The sequence below is a fragment of the Oryzias latipes genome, chromosome 2 (genome assembly GCF_002234675.1).
Source record: "Oryzias latipes chromosome 2, ASM223467v1".
Classification (NCBI taxonomy): Eukaryota; Metazoa; Chordata; class Actinopteri; order Beloniformes; family Adrianichthyidae; genus Oryzias; species Oryzias latipes.
The window spans coordinates 17,503,387-17,520,164 of NC_019860.2; the positions used below are offsets into that span (position 1 = coordinate 17,503,387).

The 16,778-nt window shown below is 44.0% G+C and overlaps 1 protein-coding gene across 3 annotated transcripts; it reads right to left on the minus strand.

Moving 5' to 3' along the window:
• Positions 1-182: 182 nt before the first annotated feature.
• On the minus strand, positions 183-14,691 carry LOC101156234 (rho GTPase-activating protein 20). 3 transcript variants are annotated; one of them, XM_020710306.2, is made up of 17 exons: positions 13,351-14,691; positions 13,060-13,282; positions 10,182-10,267; positions 6,726-6,899; positions 6,495-6,644; positions 5,011-5,052; positions 4,855-4,939; positions 4,684-4,761; positions 4,537-4,603; positions 4,281-4,442; positions 4,041-4,207; positions 3,014-3,178; positions 2,621-2,733; positions 2,353-2,545; positions 1,991-2,105; positions 1,108-1,910; positions 183-927 (listed from the first exon to the last, which is right to left on the minus strand). In XM_020710306.2, the coding sequence occupies exons 2-17, from the start codon at positions 13,132-13,134 to the stop codon at positions 289-291; spliced, it is 3,114 nt and encodes a 1,037-aa protein (XP_020565965.1). In that variant the 5' UTR covers positions 13,135-13,282; positions 13,351-14,691; the 3' UTR covers positions 183-288. The 3 variants fall into 3 exon arrangements, with proteins under 3 accessions (XP_020565965.1, XP_023819179.1, XP_020565969.1); XM_023963411.1 differs by having other exon boundaries at positions 13,060-14,691; XM_020710310.2 differs by having other exon boundaries at positions 12,579-14,691.
• Positions 14,692-16,778: the final 2,087 nt, after the last annotated feature.

Consider the following 16,778-nt stretch of genomic DNA (forward strand, 5'->3'; position numbering starts at 1 on the left):
AGTCTAAATACTTCTAATAATCTCAGTTGGTCCACGAGAAATGCTGCTTATTTATAATTTAAAAAAAAGGCAACATGTTATTAGAAATTGGCAGCTTTTTTCACCAGGATTTGTTTTTATTCTCCAAAAAGGCGAAAAGCTCTAGGCATCAACCGTTTTTCCTCAAATAATCCCAGTGTTGCTTTTTTTTTTTTTTTTTTTGGGCTGTTGCAAAAACCCACCCAAATCCTGCATGTTGAGTTCCGTAAATTAAAAAATTAAAAAAAGCAGTGTAATAAACGAAGCCTGTCACACGTACGACTCTTCTGCAAACAGCAGCTGCTCTAAATCTGGTTCCACCGAAGGATCGCTGCATCTCTTCACCCACTCTCTGCGGCTATCCACCAGCGCAAGCGCCACCTGCTGGCTGCTTTTGGGGTTGCTGCGCGGGTGACCAGAGAAGTAGTCCCTCACGGCTTTGGTGGCGCCGGGCGAGAGGCAGAACCGGGGCTCGGACGGCCCCCCCTGCGAGTCCACCTCGGTCACCTTCAGTCCCGGGTCGCTGGGCAGCCTGGCCCGCGTGAAGGTCCGCTCCACCACCTGCCTCCCTGGCTCGGAACCCCTGCGCTGGTAGAGCCGGTTGCTGGGCTCCTCCACGGACTGAGTCTTGTGCCGGCGGAAGAGGGACAGAGTCGGGCCGCTCTGCTTGTAGAACAAAGATGGAGACGGCAGCTTGGCGGACGGGGCTCCGTCTCTGCGGCTTCCGCTCGCGTCGCTGATCAGAACGCCTGCCGAGGACTCAGAGGGTTGGAGCCAGCTGGGTTTGGGGAGCTGCAGGGCTGGGGGGCTGGAGCATTCTGGCTTTTGGTTCGGCCTCTGCCGTTCTGCTGGGCCTCTGCACGGCGCTTTGTGTTTTGCTTGGCTGCTGGCGTTTAGTTTAGCTCCTCCCTGTTTTCAGAAACTTGTGTTTAGGGAGTTTTTCTGAAGCACATTTGCTCAAATATTTAGAAAATGTTTGAGGTTCAGACAGAACATTTTACAGAATGTTTAAAAACAAACTTTCCCATGATGCATTGAAGGCGTTTAAGAGCGTACACCGTCTCGTTATGAAGAATTGCATTCACTCACCGTGGATCCGCCGGGGTTCTGTTTGTGACCCGGCCGCTCCTCTGCCTCCACCTCCAAACCGTCCTGCTGGGTCAGCGACAGCCTCCTGTCCTTCTTCAACCAGGAGTTTGGGTGGAGGCCAATGCAGCCCTTCAGACCCCCCCAGCTGAGCGGCTCTTTGGGTACAGCTTCTTTCGAACTAACCCCAGGATTTGGGAGGGCGGGGGGTTGTTGGGTCCGGGTGGACCCGGTTGGGTCACCGCCAAGCGAGTCCAGAGAATCGAGCGAGGGGGAGGCGGGGGTGGAGGACAGGCTGGAACTGCTGGCCTCCAGACGGGCGGACCTTCCGTTGACCTCCGAGTTCCCCCTCCTGCCCCGGCGTGGGGCCTGGCTGCTGGAGAGCTCCTCCCCTTCATCGCCTGTTAGCCCCTCTGTGCTGCCGGAGATGTGTGGGCGGAGCCTAGGGTTGTACGCAATAGCCGGCTCTGAGCGGCGCCGCTGATTGTGCCGGCCCTCCAGAGAGAGAGAGTCTAGGGTGGAGGAGACGCCCTCCGGCGAGCCGACCTCTCGGGGGCGAGGCAGCTCTGCCCGCCGCCGTCTCTCGCCCGGACGCAGCTTGAGGCAGCGCAGGCGGTCGCTCCTGCTGAGGCGCACGTCCAGGTCGACCTCCTCTTCGCTGAACGTGAGGATGGAGTCCAGGCTGCCCCGCAGCGGTTTCGGGCGGACGCCGCGCCTGCAGAAGGAGGGGGTCCCCGGGCTGCCCTCCTCCAGCTCGTTCTCCAGACTGTCGTAGGAGGAGTCTGTCAGCGGGTAAACCCACGACTCTGTCCACGCAAAGAAAGACGAAGGTTATACCCGTCAGGAAAAATTAATCCCAAACGCAGTCCTCATCATTTTTGAGTACCTGGCCCGCTATCGTCCTCGCTGTGTCTCTGCGGCGGCCCCCCGAACAGCGAGGATGGCTCCTCCCCCAGGATCTGCTGACAGCGTTCGATCATGAACTTGACCAGCTGGCAAACCTGATGGAAGTAAACCGGAAAACTCAACATTCAGCGCTTTGTTTTTTCAAAAGTCAAAGTTAAAACCTTGAGCCCACGTTCCAGCGAGAAGTTTTCCTTAAGCTGAACCCAAATCTACCTGACCTCCTAAAGATTAAGGAATTAAACAAATATCAGGCTCCGTCTGAAATCTGGGTGAAATTCCGTTTCAGATTATCGGCGTTTGGCTTTTTGTTGGACTTCTGACGGCGTGAAACTGTTCCGTCACCTTCTTAGTCCCCTCCCCCTCCAGCTCGCAGCTGCAGGGGTCTCCGGGGGGCCAGAGCAGGCTGGGGGCGATGCACACGGACAGGTTGAAGCTGGTCATCTGGTTCTCGTGGGCGTGGCTCTGGACGGCGTGCAGCATGGCTAGCAGGTAGCGCAGCAGCAGCGCGTTCTCTTTGGCCATTCGATGAATCATCCTGAAAGGAAAGGGGGGGAAAAAAACACATCAACTTTGGATTTGCTTCCTGTACCCCTGGGAACTGTTCTGGTACCTCTGTATGTCTTGGACTCGCTCCCCTTCATCCTCCTCTTCCTCCAGCACTTCCAGCCACTCCTCGTAGAGCTCGCAACCGAACAAGCTGCCAGGGATGCTGCGCAGGAAATCCTGCAAATGAAGTGATTTCTGTCATTTCCCCTAAACTGGATTTATGTGGGACGATCAGGCAGCATGAATGAGTTTAACGGGTTTATAGGAGCCGCTCTGGGAAAGTCCCGTGTTTGCCTTTCGTGTCTGATGGCTTCCAGTCAGCACAGAAGCTGTTATCTCTGCAGATATTACAGATGATAATCCAGATTAGATTACCCAGCTGATGCGCGGCGAACAGCTTGTCCCGCGTTCACACATGTGGGTCAGCAAAGAGACAAACATCAGCTGGTGAGAGCACCTTGAAGACTCCGGCGATGATGAAGACGTGGTCCCGTGTGAGAGGAAGCTCCGCCTCCCCGGTGTCCAGGGCGTCCCGCAGCTCCCGGGTGGCCCGAGCCCCCGCCGAGCGCCGGAAAATCCCCCGCGTCCAGGAGCCCTCGTGATACAGGAAGACCAGCATGTCCTGCAGGGAGAGTTCGTGTCAAGAAATCGAAAACGAGTGTTTCCTTTAAATGAAGAAACCTCAGAATTATTTATAAAGTTATGATACGTTTCCATTATCAGAAATGTATTGACTCGGCAGATGCAACGACGCAAAGCGGACAATGGTTGCTTCCACCACGTTCTTGCTAATCTTTTTCCTTTACCGCAAGTTATTCAAGTTATAAACTGACCAATCGGATGCCTTAATAAAAGTGTGCAGTCGTTTCACAGATTCTCCCGAGCCCGCCCTTTGAGTGGTAGTGGGTGTGGACTTCCAAAAAAGCTCACTCCTGACTGGCGAGACCGGTTCCCATAGAAACGTCGACTCAGACCGATCACCGCGTACCAAATAGTGTTGTGAAAAAGGATTTAAACTTTTAAAAAAATACGCGATGAAAGTTCTAATATTTGATTTAATATTTCGCCCTTCGAGGTGTCCACTGTCAGAAATGTATGGCCTTTCCGTCATTTGGTTCACGCCTCCGCTTTGTCCATTCATTTCTGATACTGGACACGTCGGGCATTATCCCTGATGCTTAATGGACACCCCACAGCCAATCAGAATGGAGTATTCACCCATGGCATTAAGAAAGTACTTACTTTATTTATATCTATAGGATTAAAAAGTGGTTAATAAAATGTATTAAAAACTGTTCTCCTGAAAGCAGAGCGTCTTAAATTTCAATAATTTTTTTTCCCCAGAAACCTGGACAAAAAGCTTCGGTGGGCTCACCTGTTTTGTTGCCATGGTTACCATAGGTTTAAAAGGATTTGTTGGACGATGCTATGGGGCCAGTGGCATGTTTACGTTTCTTATGGGGATCTTCTGGCCCCTCACTCACCATAACCGGCTTGGGCAGCTCGCCCTCCGCACAGACGGAGTTGAGCGGCCGGCCGAACAGCCGACCTCGAGGCGCGAGCGACAGCTCGTTCAGGTGAGACGAGGATCCTCGCCAGAACGCCCAGGCGATGAGCGAGCGCCTCCTTTTGAAGGGCTTCTGGGTAAAGTCTGCGGGTTTGAGAGCAGGTAATCGGATCTCCGGGCGTTTGCCGGCCAACGACGTGCAGGAAAAGCGCCTCACCTGCGTGCTGCGGCGGCGGCTCGACGGGCCGCGGCTTCAGGACAAACTGACACTGGTGGTACCCCTGCAGCTGCTCCGCCTGCGGGTCTCCATTCCTGCCTCCTCCCTGCGCCTCCAACCTCCTCACATGGCTCATGTGGATGCTGAAGGGGAACTCATGACCTGATGGAGCGGCACAACATCACACCCCGCAGTGGTGTCACACTCCAGGAAACTCGTGGGCCTATAAATAGAAACCTGAGGCGGCTTGGCTCACCAATCAGGGGGTAAGGCGTGTTGTCCCGCTTGGAGATGACCCACAGCTGGAAGTCCTTGACGTTTCCCTGAGCAGAACAGAGACGGCCGGTTCACTTTCCCCATGTTTGTGCGCGTTGCAGACCGTGACGGCCCTGTTTTCACTCACTATGGTGCCAAACTGCTGCAGGGCCAACCGGATCACCTCGTTGGTTGAATCCGAGTTGCTGACCGGCAGCGTCTTGGTCTGTTTGAGAAGATTAAAAAAACAAAAACAAAGAGAAGCTGCAGGGACAGAGCAGGGGAAAGGTATTTCACTCAAACGTGGAGGCAAACTCACAAAAGCAAAAGTGTTGATCCCTTTCCCGTAAACTCTCAGAGGGATGGTTTTGGGCTCCTCCTTTTCTTTCTCCTCCTTTATCCGACTGCGGAGGTCAAAACGTCAATTCGGTCGATGACATATGAACTGAGAACATCACTGCCGGCAGCCTTTTACCTCCTGAGGACGGAGAGCCACTTCTCCTTGAGTTCTGCTGAGCTGAGAAAAAAGCACAAACACCAGGAGTTGTCAAATCAAGGAGCCGGAAGGAACACGGGAACTGGTCACCTGTCCTTTTTTCCAGGAAAGTCCTCTCAGCTGTCCGTCAGCCTGCGACTGAAAACAATCCAACCTCTGAGGTGTGTTTACGCCGCAAGAACCACGCAGAGCGGCAGATTTCTGACACGAGCTGCAGACTGGAGGATAAATTCACTCTAATCTGATTACTTCAGTCTTTTTAAAGATTTACTGGGTTCATTTGAAAATCCAGGACAGCAGTGTGTTACGATAAAAATACGTTCTAACAGGTTACTGTTTTTTTATTTTTGAGTCAGAAAGGTGTTTCTTAAAATTTGGAGAACATTTTTTTCGAGTAAAAAAAAAAAGCGACAAAAACAGAAAATGCTAAAAGGACGAAAAAAGGAGACATATTAGGAATAATAACTACTTTTTTGTGGATTCCCACTAAAACTCAATTAGTAAAATGGCAGTAAATCAAGCTAATAGACATAAAAATATCAATTTAGTTTGATTCAACTGTCTGGTGTGCTTCATGAAGTTTATGTTGTTCCTTATGAAATGCAGATTTACCTTTTTATTATTTGAATGCACTAAAGTCAATGAAATTACAAAAGTCAACAGCTTTACGTCGTACTTTTAAAAAAGTTAAAGGCGTTTTTGGCTCAACTTTTTTTCTCTATTAAACGGTCAGTGGTTGAAATTAGCCTCTAAAAAAGTGAATAAATATAGTTTATCATTTAAAAGTAGGTTGTTTGTGGTCAGATTTAGCATCTCATAGGTCATTTTATAACTATCCATGTGTAAAACAAAACATATAATCTATCAATTTTATTTAAATGCCATATTTATAAATGCCATATTTGAATTTAACCTGTCAGTTCAGAATGAATTTAGTCGCGAACTAAGTTTGTCTTTCTTATTGAAAAATCAGACATTTGTAACTTCTCCAAATTGGTTTTAAGGCGAAACATTTTTTTTTCAGCTTTACTCAGCTCCTTTGGATGATATCCGTTTAAAAAACATACATGTGCATAATTCATGATCATGGAAACGGGTTGGATTTGCTGAATTGATTTGGTAAAACTGCAAAAAAACAACCTTTATTTGATTTTAAAGGTTATTCAACCCATACATGGTGCTTTCAATGACCCACAGCGTTTCAGGGAAAAACAACTTCACTATTGAAGTGTTGCTGAAGAGTCGGAGCAGCTGGGAAGTTTGGAGCGAGCTCTTGTGTGCTTTGATGTTTAAAGTTTTGGCTTTCTAAAGGTCACGTTGAAGCGTAAACCGTCTTGGACGTGTTCCATCTGCGTCTGAATCCTCTCCGCTGTGCGATTGCTGCGGTGGAAAGTCCCGGGACTCCTCCGATGTGGGACCGGTGAGCCGTGCCACTTCTGTTTCCACAACAAACCTAAACATACCTAAACATGGCGGCGCAGTTCCAGGTGGGCCAGCCCATGACGAAGCCCCTGTCCGGGTGGGTGCTCCCCTCGCACACCTCATCCATGCAGCCCGCCGTCCACATCTCGCACACGCACACCTGCAGCTTCTGCTTGAAGTGGTTGGCCGACCTTGGAGCGAACGTTTTCACACTATTTCTTTAAATGGAAGCCAGCAAAACCCAACGGTTCCTGAACACAACACAAACCTACTTGGCTTTGGCAATCACCAGAATGTCGGTGAACAGGAAGAGGTGCCGGTCTTGGGTCTGCATGCCGGTCTTGAGCTGGGCCTGTCCGTGCAAGAGGAAGGACCTGTCGGAGCCAGCCAGCAAGGACTGGACCAGCGGGCAAGTCTCCGGGCAAACGGGAACCAGAAAGCTCTCTCTGGAACAGAAACGAGAAGCAACAGCGGCTTCATTTCCTAGAAGCTTGGGGGTTCAATTCTTGTCCTCGGCCGTCTTCACGATGATGGTACCCAACCCGAAATGAACCCTTTACACGATTCTCTCTATGAAACCTTTCGGCAGAAGCTTTGACCCCAAAAAAGCTCCAAATTACACAAGTCTGAGATTGAATAACCTGCCCATTTATTTACCAAGCAGGTCAAAGACCTTCTAAACAATACCAGACAAAATCCAATGGATGGACTCAAAACAAGCACCAACAGCAGCAAAGGAAACGTCAGTTTTTTAGGGGTTGGATGACTCACTTCAGATGTTTATTCCACAGTCAAAGGAGAAGCTGATCCTACAAAAGGCAAAATGTGAAGACTCCTCCCACTCTAGAAATGGACACCCTGGGAACCACGATAGCAAAGCTCTTGTACATTCGTGTGGAACAATGCCATCTTTGGGATTACATGTACTCTGGCCATTAAGAGATTATATTCTGCGATAAAAAACGATCAGATGAAAACTTTTCTGGATTTGTAGCCTGAGTGGAGGCTAAAACTGAAGATATGTGAGCTTTTTTTTTTATCTGGAGGAGTAATAAGACCAGAAGGTGCATCTAGGGTCACATGAAGGAAGCATCTAAACGGTAAACTGTCAAAAACAGAGTAGTGCCACCTAGTGTTTGGGGGGGAAACAGCCATCTGAATCAGATTGGAGGGGGGAAAATAATGGACTAGATCATTTTGTAGCTCCAACAGAGTGTGAGGTAATATGCATTTTCTTTTTTTTTTTTCTTTTTAAAAAACAACACTGACTATGACTAATGAACACAAATTAGTTTTCTTTCTTTCTTTCAGGTTTTGTAAGCTCAGTAGATGCATAAAGTGACTTTTTATCTTCCACTATGATGACTCTGATCCTAGTTGGTGCACATTAATGACGACTCTGACCTCTTCTAATTTTATTCAGCATGTGTCTGGGTCTGCACATGTTAAGGTGGCACACTCCACCCAGAAGTTAGCTCTCGCATGCTTAACTCCTGGGCTGAGGCCTTTTCCAACGCTTTTAATCTGGTCCTCTCTCCGTGCACCAATGTTAACTCTTTATTATGTATTTTTAATAGTTACTGTTTTTCAATTTTATGTTTCCCCTTGGATAAACAATGGCATTCGCCGTCTAAAGATATCTTGTAGAAAAAATGAACACTTATGGAGAAGAACTCACCTACATATCCATTTACTTCATCTTAAGGATCTTTTAGTTTCTTGGAACAATTGCACTTCACCAGTGTCGTTTCCAAAAGCAGAGGTAATCCTAGGGTGCTACTAAACACCATTGGTGATATCGTGAAGCCCAGTCCACCTGCCGTTCCCATCCATTCAAATGATTGTGAAACCGAATCTATTTTTTCTTTTATTGAAAAAGTCATATATCTCTCTTGCTTTCCTTTGCCTCTGTAGTCGAGGTCGGTGCGTTGTTACGGTAACATGACAACGCGCCGCACCACGTAACAAATAGCCCACTTTCTGTAAAAAAAAAAAAAAAAAAAAAGCTATCTAAACCAGAAAAATGAGAATAAATTGCCAAAAACGTATTGGCTATTTATTTCTTTTGGAGGTGACCATGGTATAAGCCGGATAATGGCCTTCGAAGTGTGCATTATCAGAAATTGAGACACTTTGTGGAAGCAACCAATTCAGGCTTCCACAGCGTGTGTTCATTTTTCATGAAACCCACTTGGTACCCCATTACCCCTTTATATAAAAAAAAAAAAAAAGTTGCAGTGTCCCAGTCTTGATCCCTGTGGAACACCAAAACTAAACCTTAAACATTTCCCTTTATATATATATATATATATATATATATATATATATATATATATATATATATATAAAGGGAAAAAACGAGGCAGAACTTTGATTTTTTTTTTTTTTAATTTATACAGCCAAATTTTTTTAAAGATTTTCTTGTTTATAGAATGGTACAAAAGGTGGTTGGAACTAGTGAATACAAAAGTTCCTGAGGGGTTTTATGTTTTACATCAGTGCCAGACCCTCAAGATCTCCATTTAACAAATTTGAGTCCAAACCAAAGCAAGCCACCACACAGCTAAGAAACTCCACATAAACCTTTAATTCTTTAGTAATTCTTGAGTAAACAAGGTAATTATTGCGCTTATGTGTTACAGTTCTTTATTGCTGAAGAGCAGGAATTTTTTCTGACATATCCAGTATTTTGTGACTGATTTTGTAATAATAAAGCCATCAGATGCATTCATCTTCCTTTTTTAGAACAAAAAAAATTGTTTCTATGTTGTTGTTGTTTTTAAGAGGAAAATTTCCGACACATTTAAAATCCAAGACCCCACCTTCCAAAATACAACTAATAAAGGTCAGTGGCATTCTGCAGGGATCTGAGCTGCAGCGGTGGATCAATCTCCCCAAGAAGCACTTCCACAAGGTTATTCATTCTTCACTTTCCCCGTCCATATGCTCAAAGACGGAGACTATAATTAGACGCCTTATCCTCTGATAAGTTGTACAACAGGAGGATTATTTATTAGATTGGATTTAACACCTCGCTCCAGAGTTGTGCCACAGTCATGTGAGGGTGAGAATGTGCCCCGGGGGGGTTTGTTGTAGCGGCCTGATGAGGACTGATCACTGTGCTGCACACCTGGATGAGCTCTGTGTTCGACATGAGCGGACGCTCACGAGATAACGGCAGGAAACTCCGCCACATGACCTTCTGATGACCGCCGCTTCCTGTTTTAATCTTGCGATAAGATACAGAGCAGCAGCTCTGACCGTGAGCTGTGGTGACAGTGTTTTCAAGCACTTCAGAGGGCTTTTCACCATCGGATAGTCGAATAAACTTGGATTATTAACCTACATTGGGTTAGCTTTCACACTGCGCTTTCGAGAGTGGACCAAGAAATCTTCTGTTTGTTTGAACCACAAAAAAAATTGTAAAACTATCACATGGAAACTTTTTCCGATTTCAAATATTTAATTCTGCACCAGAATTCACCTGATTTAAACCAAGACTCAAGTTTTCAGGTGAACCACAGTTATGTTGACCTTTCACACCTTCAAAATAAAATCCATGTAACAGGGAAACAAACTTCTGTGCGGACCAAACATCCCACCACCAAGTTATCCGATTTAAGCTCACTTTTCCCAGCAACCATCCCCCTGAGGTGGAGTTTTCTCCCCATCAGAGTTGTCTCTGCGTCCGTTTGTAAATGCAGCTCTGCATTCATCTTATGACGTACCTGGAGAGAGTCTTGGACCTGGTGAGAGCCTTGGAGATCACCATCGACGGAGCAGACTGACGCCTGTAACTCTGAAACCTCGTTTGCTTAAAAAAAAGAGAGAAGAAAAAAGATTTGTTATAAAGTTGCATTCTTACCATGTGTAAACAGAATTTACCGTATTTTCAGAGTATAAGGCGAGTTTTTTCTTTCCTTTCATAGTTTTAGGCGAGGTGCGACTTACATTATCATTTTTTTTAAACATAATTAGCAGCAACCACTAGAGGGCACTTTAGATGTGCGTATAAGTATTGGCTACTGACAGCAACGCAGAAGAAGATGCGCCAGTTAGTCTGAAGCTACTTTCACATCGAGCATGTGACACGCATTTTTGAAGGCGCTAAACGCCCATTAGCCCGTGGCGTTCACACTGGACAAGCAGGGAGGGGCTTCTTTTTCTACCGTTTACTAGCGCGTGTCTGCCACCGACAGGAGGAGTCAAAGCGGTGCAGATGTCATGAATCTCACAAACAGCAATCATTCATTTCTCCTTCATGATCGATTGTCAAACGGTTGGTACTTGCGTGAATTAAAAGTCCCAACCATACGTCGACCTGGTGTGCGACCTGGTTTCACTTTCAACGCATGTTTAGGGTCATAGAAACTTGCACGGTCCTGCGTTAACACAAGTTTTGAAGCGCGTAAAGCGCACATGCATTGACTTTTCATTGAAAGCGACCGCTTGAACGCTTTGGCTAAATGAAGCTTCACACCAGGCTTGGCGAAATTCTTCAGAGCGACACAAACAATGAAGAATTTAATGGATTTAGAGATTTGAAGTGAGTTTAGTTGACTTGTTTTTTTATGTTATGGTTATCTGAAATAATTGTTCTTATAGTGTACTAATACACTAGATTCCTCCTATGTTTCATGAAGCTAAATAAGTGTGTTTCTGTAGTGAAGCCTGCGCGTATTTAGTCTGTTATTATTAGTTTTTATGATTTCCTTTCCAGGTTAAATGTCTGTTTTTGGTCCCGTATTTAGTTAAATACGTTTCTCCAAAAAGTGCGTCTTATATTTGAATTTTTTTTTCTTTATTATTGCTTTTATTATTTCTATTATTGAGCCTTTATGGCTGCAGCGATTTATGCTCTAGAGTGACCTATAGTCTACTTATCACAAACGTGCCATATGCTAACATTATGCCAAGAAAACAAAGTTCTCGAAAGCAAACTTACTTTATTTGTGCTTTTCAAAATAAACATAGACATGTTTTCAAAATAAAGGTCAAACTGCTTCTCCAACCAGGCTGCTGCTTCCAGCCAAACTGTTCTCCTGGTTTCTCTGCAGGATCTTATTATCCAGGTTTCTTCACACGAATCATTCAAATATCTTTTAATCTAACGGTGCCAGGATTTGTGAGAGAAGCAGGACAAACAGCCGTTACATAACCAGTTTTTTCCATTGTACTGGATGGCAGATTAACCCACTTGTTAACAGTCGGCTAATGTTACCAGCTTTAGTTTGGACAGAGATCAAGTTTGACTGTTTCTTTTTTTTTTTTTTTAGACATTTCTTTGCAGATATTTGTAACTCCTATTGAATTTGTATACAAATTAGAACGATGTTAAAGCTAAATCTGTCTTCTTTCACTTTTCCAATGCAACTTTTAGATGCAAATACAAAGTTTCAGCAGCAGTCCTAAAACAGGACAAACATGGATTTAAATCTTGAATAAAGGACAAACAAAGCTTTGAAATATCGAATATTTCGCCCCAATTATTATGACAAAATAATAATTGGGCATCTTTAGCTGTTTTTTTTTGTTCTATTTTTGACAACAAAGGTGCAATAAAGGCAAATGTTTGTCCTTAATATTTAATTCTTCCCCCCCAAAAAATCGTTCAGCCAGAATGTTTACGTTTTTAATGCGTCTAATAACTGATGAAAGGTAGAACCCCGCCTCAAAAAGTGAACGTCTGACCAACCTGTTTATATCTAACTGTAAATCTCTGTGTTGCTTTAGATTGCTTGTGAAAATGTTACAAGGAACCTCGTGAGTGACAAACGGCACCTCTGAATCCCCCCCAGGTCTTCCTCCGTCCAGAAACTCGCACATTTCTGACATTTCACGAAGCCATACCATTGATTTAAACGCAGTCGCAGAGGGGTGAAACATTCCTGCCACATTACAACGTCACCTTTCAGCTCCAAAAAAAACCCACCTCTGCATGTCTGAGACGTCTGCTCCCTGTTGCAGCTTTCATGTCTGCTCCCAAATGTGATTCCCAAAGAATTCCCAGTGAAAAGTGGAGCAAACGCTCCACAGAGAAGCAGTCACCTCATGCTTTCTATCGAACTCAAATCATTCAATAAAAACATTCATGGTTGGAACGATGAACGAAGCGATAAACTGACCTCTGGTGCTGGGAAAAGGTCAGCAAGTCGTAAACTGACTGGGTTCATGGATGTGTTCCGAGGCAGGAACTGAAATCAATCCACCATTCTTATGAAGTATTATACTGATTATTAATAAAAGCAACACAAAAAATGAAGGCAAAGAAACTTTCCCTCCCAAAGTCAGTCCTCACAGCAGATTTGTCATGGATCCACATGAACCAGTTTGAATGTTGGAAAGTTCTCCTTTTCTATGTTTGGTTTCCGGCTCATCATTTTAAGATTTTCCTTTTATCATTTTTAAAGTAAGATAAAGAAGCAGAATGATCAGATAAATGCTTAATGGTTAAAGTCTGTTTTCCACATTGGTTTCTAGTAAACTACTTTTTCCTTTAAAAACGTGTCTGAGGGGTTTAGTTTCTGCCAAATTGGTCCAAATCCATCGTTTTGTTGCTCCTGCTGTTATCAAGTATTGAAGAATTGGGAGATTTGGCGCACAAACCCGCCTGTTGTCCTGGCCGCCGCCTCCGCCGCCGCGGCTCAGGCCGTCCTGCTGCTGCGGCGACATGCCGTCCATCCGCGCTCACTGCTCCTCCGTCCTCAGCTGCAGCGGCGGAGACAGAAGTCCCATCAAGTCAACGCGCTCAGCCCGCCGCTCTGCGCCGCGCCAACATGTCAGCGCGAGTCCGCCGGGAAGCCGCTGGAAGTCTGCGAGCAAACCAAAACTGACGAGGAAAGGAAGAACTCAAAGGACCGTCAGCGAGGACGCAGACTGTGCCACTGTCAGGATTACCTGCTGCTGCGCCGCTTCTTAATGCGCCTTTACGCACAGACAGAGCGGAGGCGGCGCCACCACAATATAGGTCTGACTGGAACTGAACTGAACTGAAGTCCAAAACCATCGAGAAGGAACAAGTTAACCTGGTGAGCACAAACATGGGAGGAGCTAGTCATCCGTTTACTAGAAAATAACATTGACCAGGGGCGGATCTAGGGGGGCACCTGTCTGTAAAAAGGGGCTCCAGTCTTTGTCCTTTTCTTTCAGAAAATTCATTATTTAATTGTACTTTAAATAATAAAAATAAATAATACTATTTAGAGCATTGAAGTCCCACTCCGGTCATCTTTCTATTGTCAAATCATTCTCAGTGTTCTGCCGTTTTTTGGCAAAATTATTACAAAAAAAATCCGTGTCTTTTTCTAGGACATAGTTTCCACCAGCAGTTCGTCAGAAACCTGCCTCTGAGTTGTGGGCGGGACTGTTGGTGCCTGTTGAATCACTCTCCTGCTACCTTACAGCCCCTCACACCCCCAACCTAGCGTTACCAGTACAACAAAAACAGGGGGCAAAATCCGAGCTATCCAGAATACAGTTTAGATCCGGATTCCAGCTCACACCAGGAAAACGAAGACGTACGCAGATCTATTGGTCTGGAAGTGGAGCGGAGCGGGGAGCTCGTGGCACAAATACAATCCTTTTTAAACCTTTTTTTTCTCCTCTGTTTTGAATGAAGAAATACTCAGAAATGCAATTCCAAGATAAATTTTATTTATTTATGCAACAAGAACATGTTCAAAACACCAAAAACAACATTTTCATCTGAAGGCGTCTGTGAAGAAACAGGAAGTATAACATTTTTTTTTTAGTCACAGTCTAGGTGGAAAATATTTCCTTGGTATTTGTTAAAATTCTACCTCCAGGTATATAAATGAATATTAAATGTTGTGATGCAAAAATCTAAAGTACATTTGAGCTTAACTTTAACTTGCCGCAAAAAAGTTCATTTCAATCCACTTTTTTTTTTTCCATTTTTAGATTTTTTCCTATCAAAATGTCATTAGTTTTGGCTCCTATGGTCCTGCAAATCTTGCAGCTCTGAGGTCTAAAAAGCTGAAAAACTTAAAGCTAAATCTGAGATAATCTTTCAAATTTGTGCAAATCTAATAAACATCGATTATCTGATTATCGTGGAGTCTGATGCCGTCTGTCACGTCTGAGGAGTCCTGATTGAATTTTCCAGGGGTGTTTAAAGCGGGAATGTAGGTCAGGCTTCCAACTTTGACTCCCAGAATTCAATGCAAGTACACATTTCTTCCCGTTTGTGAGAACTGGAGATGGCAAAAAGTAAAAAAAAAAAAAAAAGAAAGACTGATGATGGAAAATTGATTGTTCTGTGTGAACTAAAGTGGGACATAAAGTGGGCTACAGAAGAACAAGGCCACCCAGTGAACGTTCATTCCCCAAATTGGCCACAATCGGCTCGGTTAAAAGTGGATCGCCTCAATGATTACCTTCCTTCTTGTTGATAATGAGCAGCCTTGGGCATGGCAAAGAAAAGTAACAGCCCCCCCCCCTCCTCACACAAGTGTCTCTGGCTTCAAAGCTGCAGTTTGACCCGATGGAGGCAAACACGACGCCTGCCAAGTCTTCACAACTCCAGTCCAGAAGTCTGGCTTGGGGATGAGAAGTCGGCGTGACGGCGATGCGTGCTGACCTCGGCGGTTTCAAGAAAATACATCCCCGAAGCTGAAGAGGGTGATGTGGAATACTCCAAAATACAGTAACTGAACACAAAACTGATTTAATGAAAGAATGTTAACACCAGTCGACACTATGTCTTTATTTATGAGACTGAAATGACTTTTTAAGGTTCAAAACTGCTGATTTTTACCGATTTAATCAGGACGTCTATCGTTCCCAGTGAAGATCGGCGTTAAAAGGTTAAAAAAAAAAGATTGTTTGGACTTACATGTTACAACACGAATAAAATGTAGGAATTGTTGGTTCATTTAACGTAATTTCTTGATCTTTTTTCAGCTTTTCACTTAGCAAGATGTGGTAACTGTACTACAAGTAGTAGTGAGGCCGAATACTTGAAGCTTGCTTTTTATGAACAGATATATTGTGAACTTAAAAGTTTAGTCTCAAGTAGTAATTAATACTCCCTATAGTTGCTATACTTATACTCAAGTATTGTTAATAAAAAGAAAGTACTTTTAAACAAAAACGGTTTGAATTGAAATTTAAGGGGAAAAAATCCATGAAAAAATGAACTTTAATTGTTTTGTTTTGTTTCAACTTTGATTGACCCTTTGCCATAAAGTAGTACACTTAAAGCGTATTTTAGTAAGTGTACTTGAGTAGAAGTAAAGCACGTCTGCTATAGGCGTGTAGTGCAGAAAGTATATTAACTGAATACTCCCTCAGACTAAATAAAATTGAAACATTTTAAGTTTATAGATAGTATATTATAAGAGAACTTCCATTATACTGCCTCACTTTTACTTCAAGCATATTTGCTGTACACGGTTCCTGAATTTCAACCATTAAATTGTGAGGCAAACAGATTCAACCCAGCATTCCTTCAGAAAGAAATATGATTCTGAAAAAATAACCCCCACAGACTGTTGTTATTGACCTTCTGGGTTTGTGAAGACAAACAGATCCGTTTGAAAGACAAATGACTGTCAAATCAGATTTCAAACAATCAAAGGACAATATTGAATCAAATTTCGTAACGATTTCAGATTTTTTCTCTTGATGCTTGGAACGTCTGATTTATTTTCCCGCAGCAGTGGAAACTGGCCTACACTGAAAAGTTCAACAAACTGCTTTTATATAAGAAAAGTCTTACTTTAGTGGATTATATATTGTTCATTTCAACTGACCTCCCTTTTTTTTTTCCATCTTATGCGCTTTTGATTTTTGGTTAAAGCTAATGCCTAGCTTTGATTATGTCTAGATTTTCTTTTTTACTTAATGCTATGTCTTCAATGAAGGAAAATCTATGTTTGAATACAAGAAATCATTTAAGGGACATCAGAAAACAACTGAAACATAAAAAAACTGGTTTAAAAGTGTAAAATTCTACATGAAAAATGAGAAATCTATTTAAAAATTTACAGGCGGTTTCATATTATCCCTTTGAAATGACTAAAAGCAGCTTTTAACCCTTGTGCTATCCTAGGCACTTTACCATTGGGAGTGGGGTCATCTTGACCCACTAGACAGTGCTCTGAACCTTTTTTCTTCAATGATTTGTGATCTTCACTGGTGTCCATGGATTACATGAAATCTTTCCACCTTTATCCACCTTTGTCATGGTAGGGAGAACACGTCGATGTAAGGGTGGGGTCATCTAAGATAACACAAGGGTTAAAATGGCGTGAGCTACTATGTAAAAAAACAAAAACAAAGAACAAATCCCATCATGCTTAGTT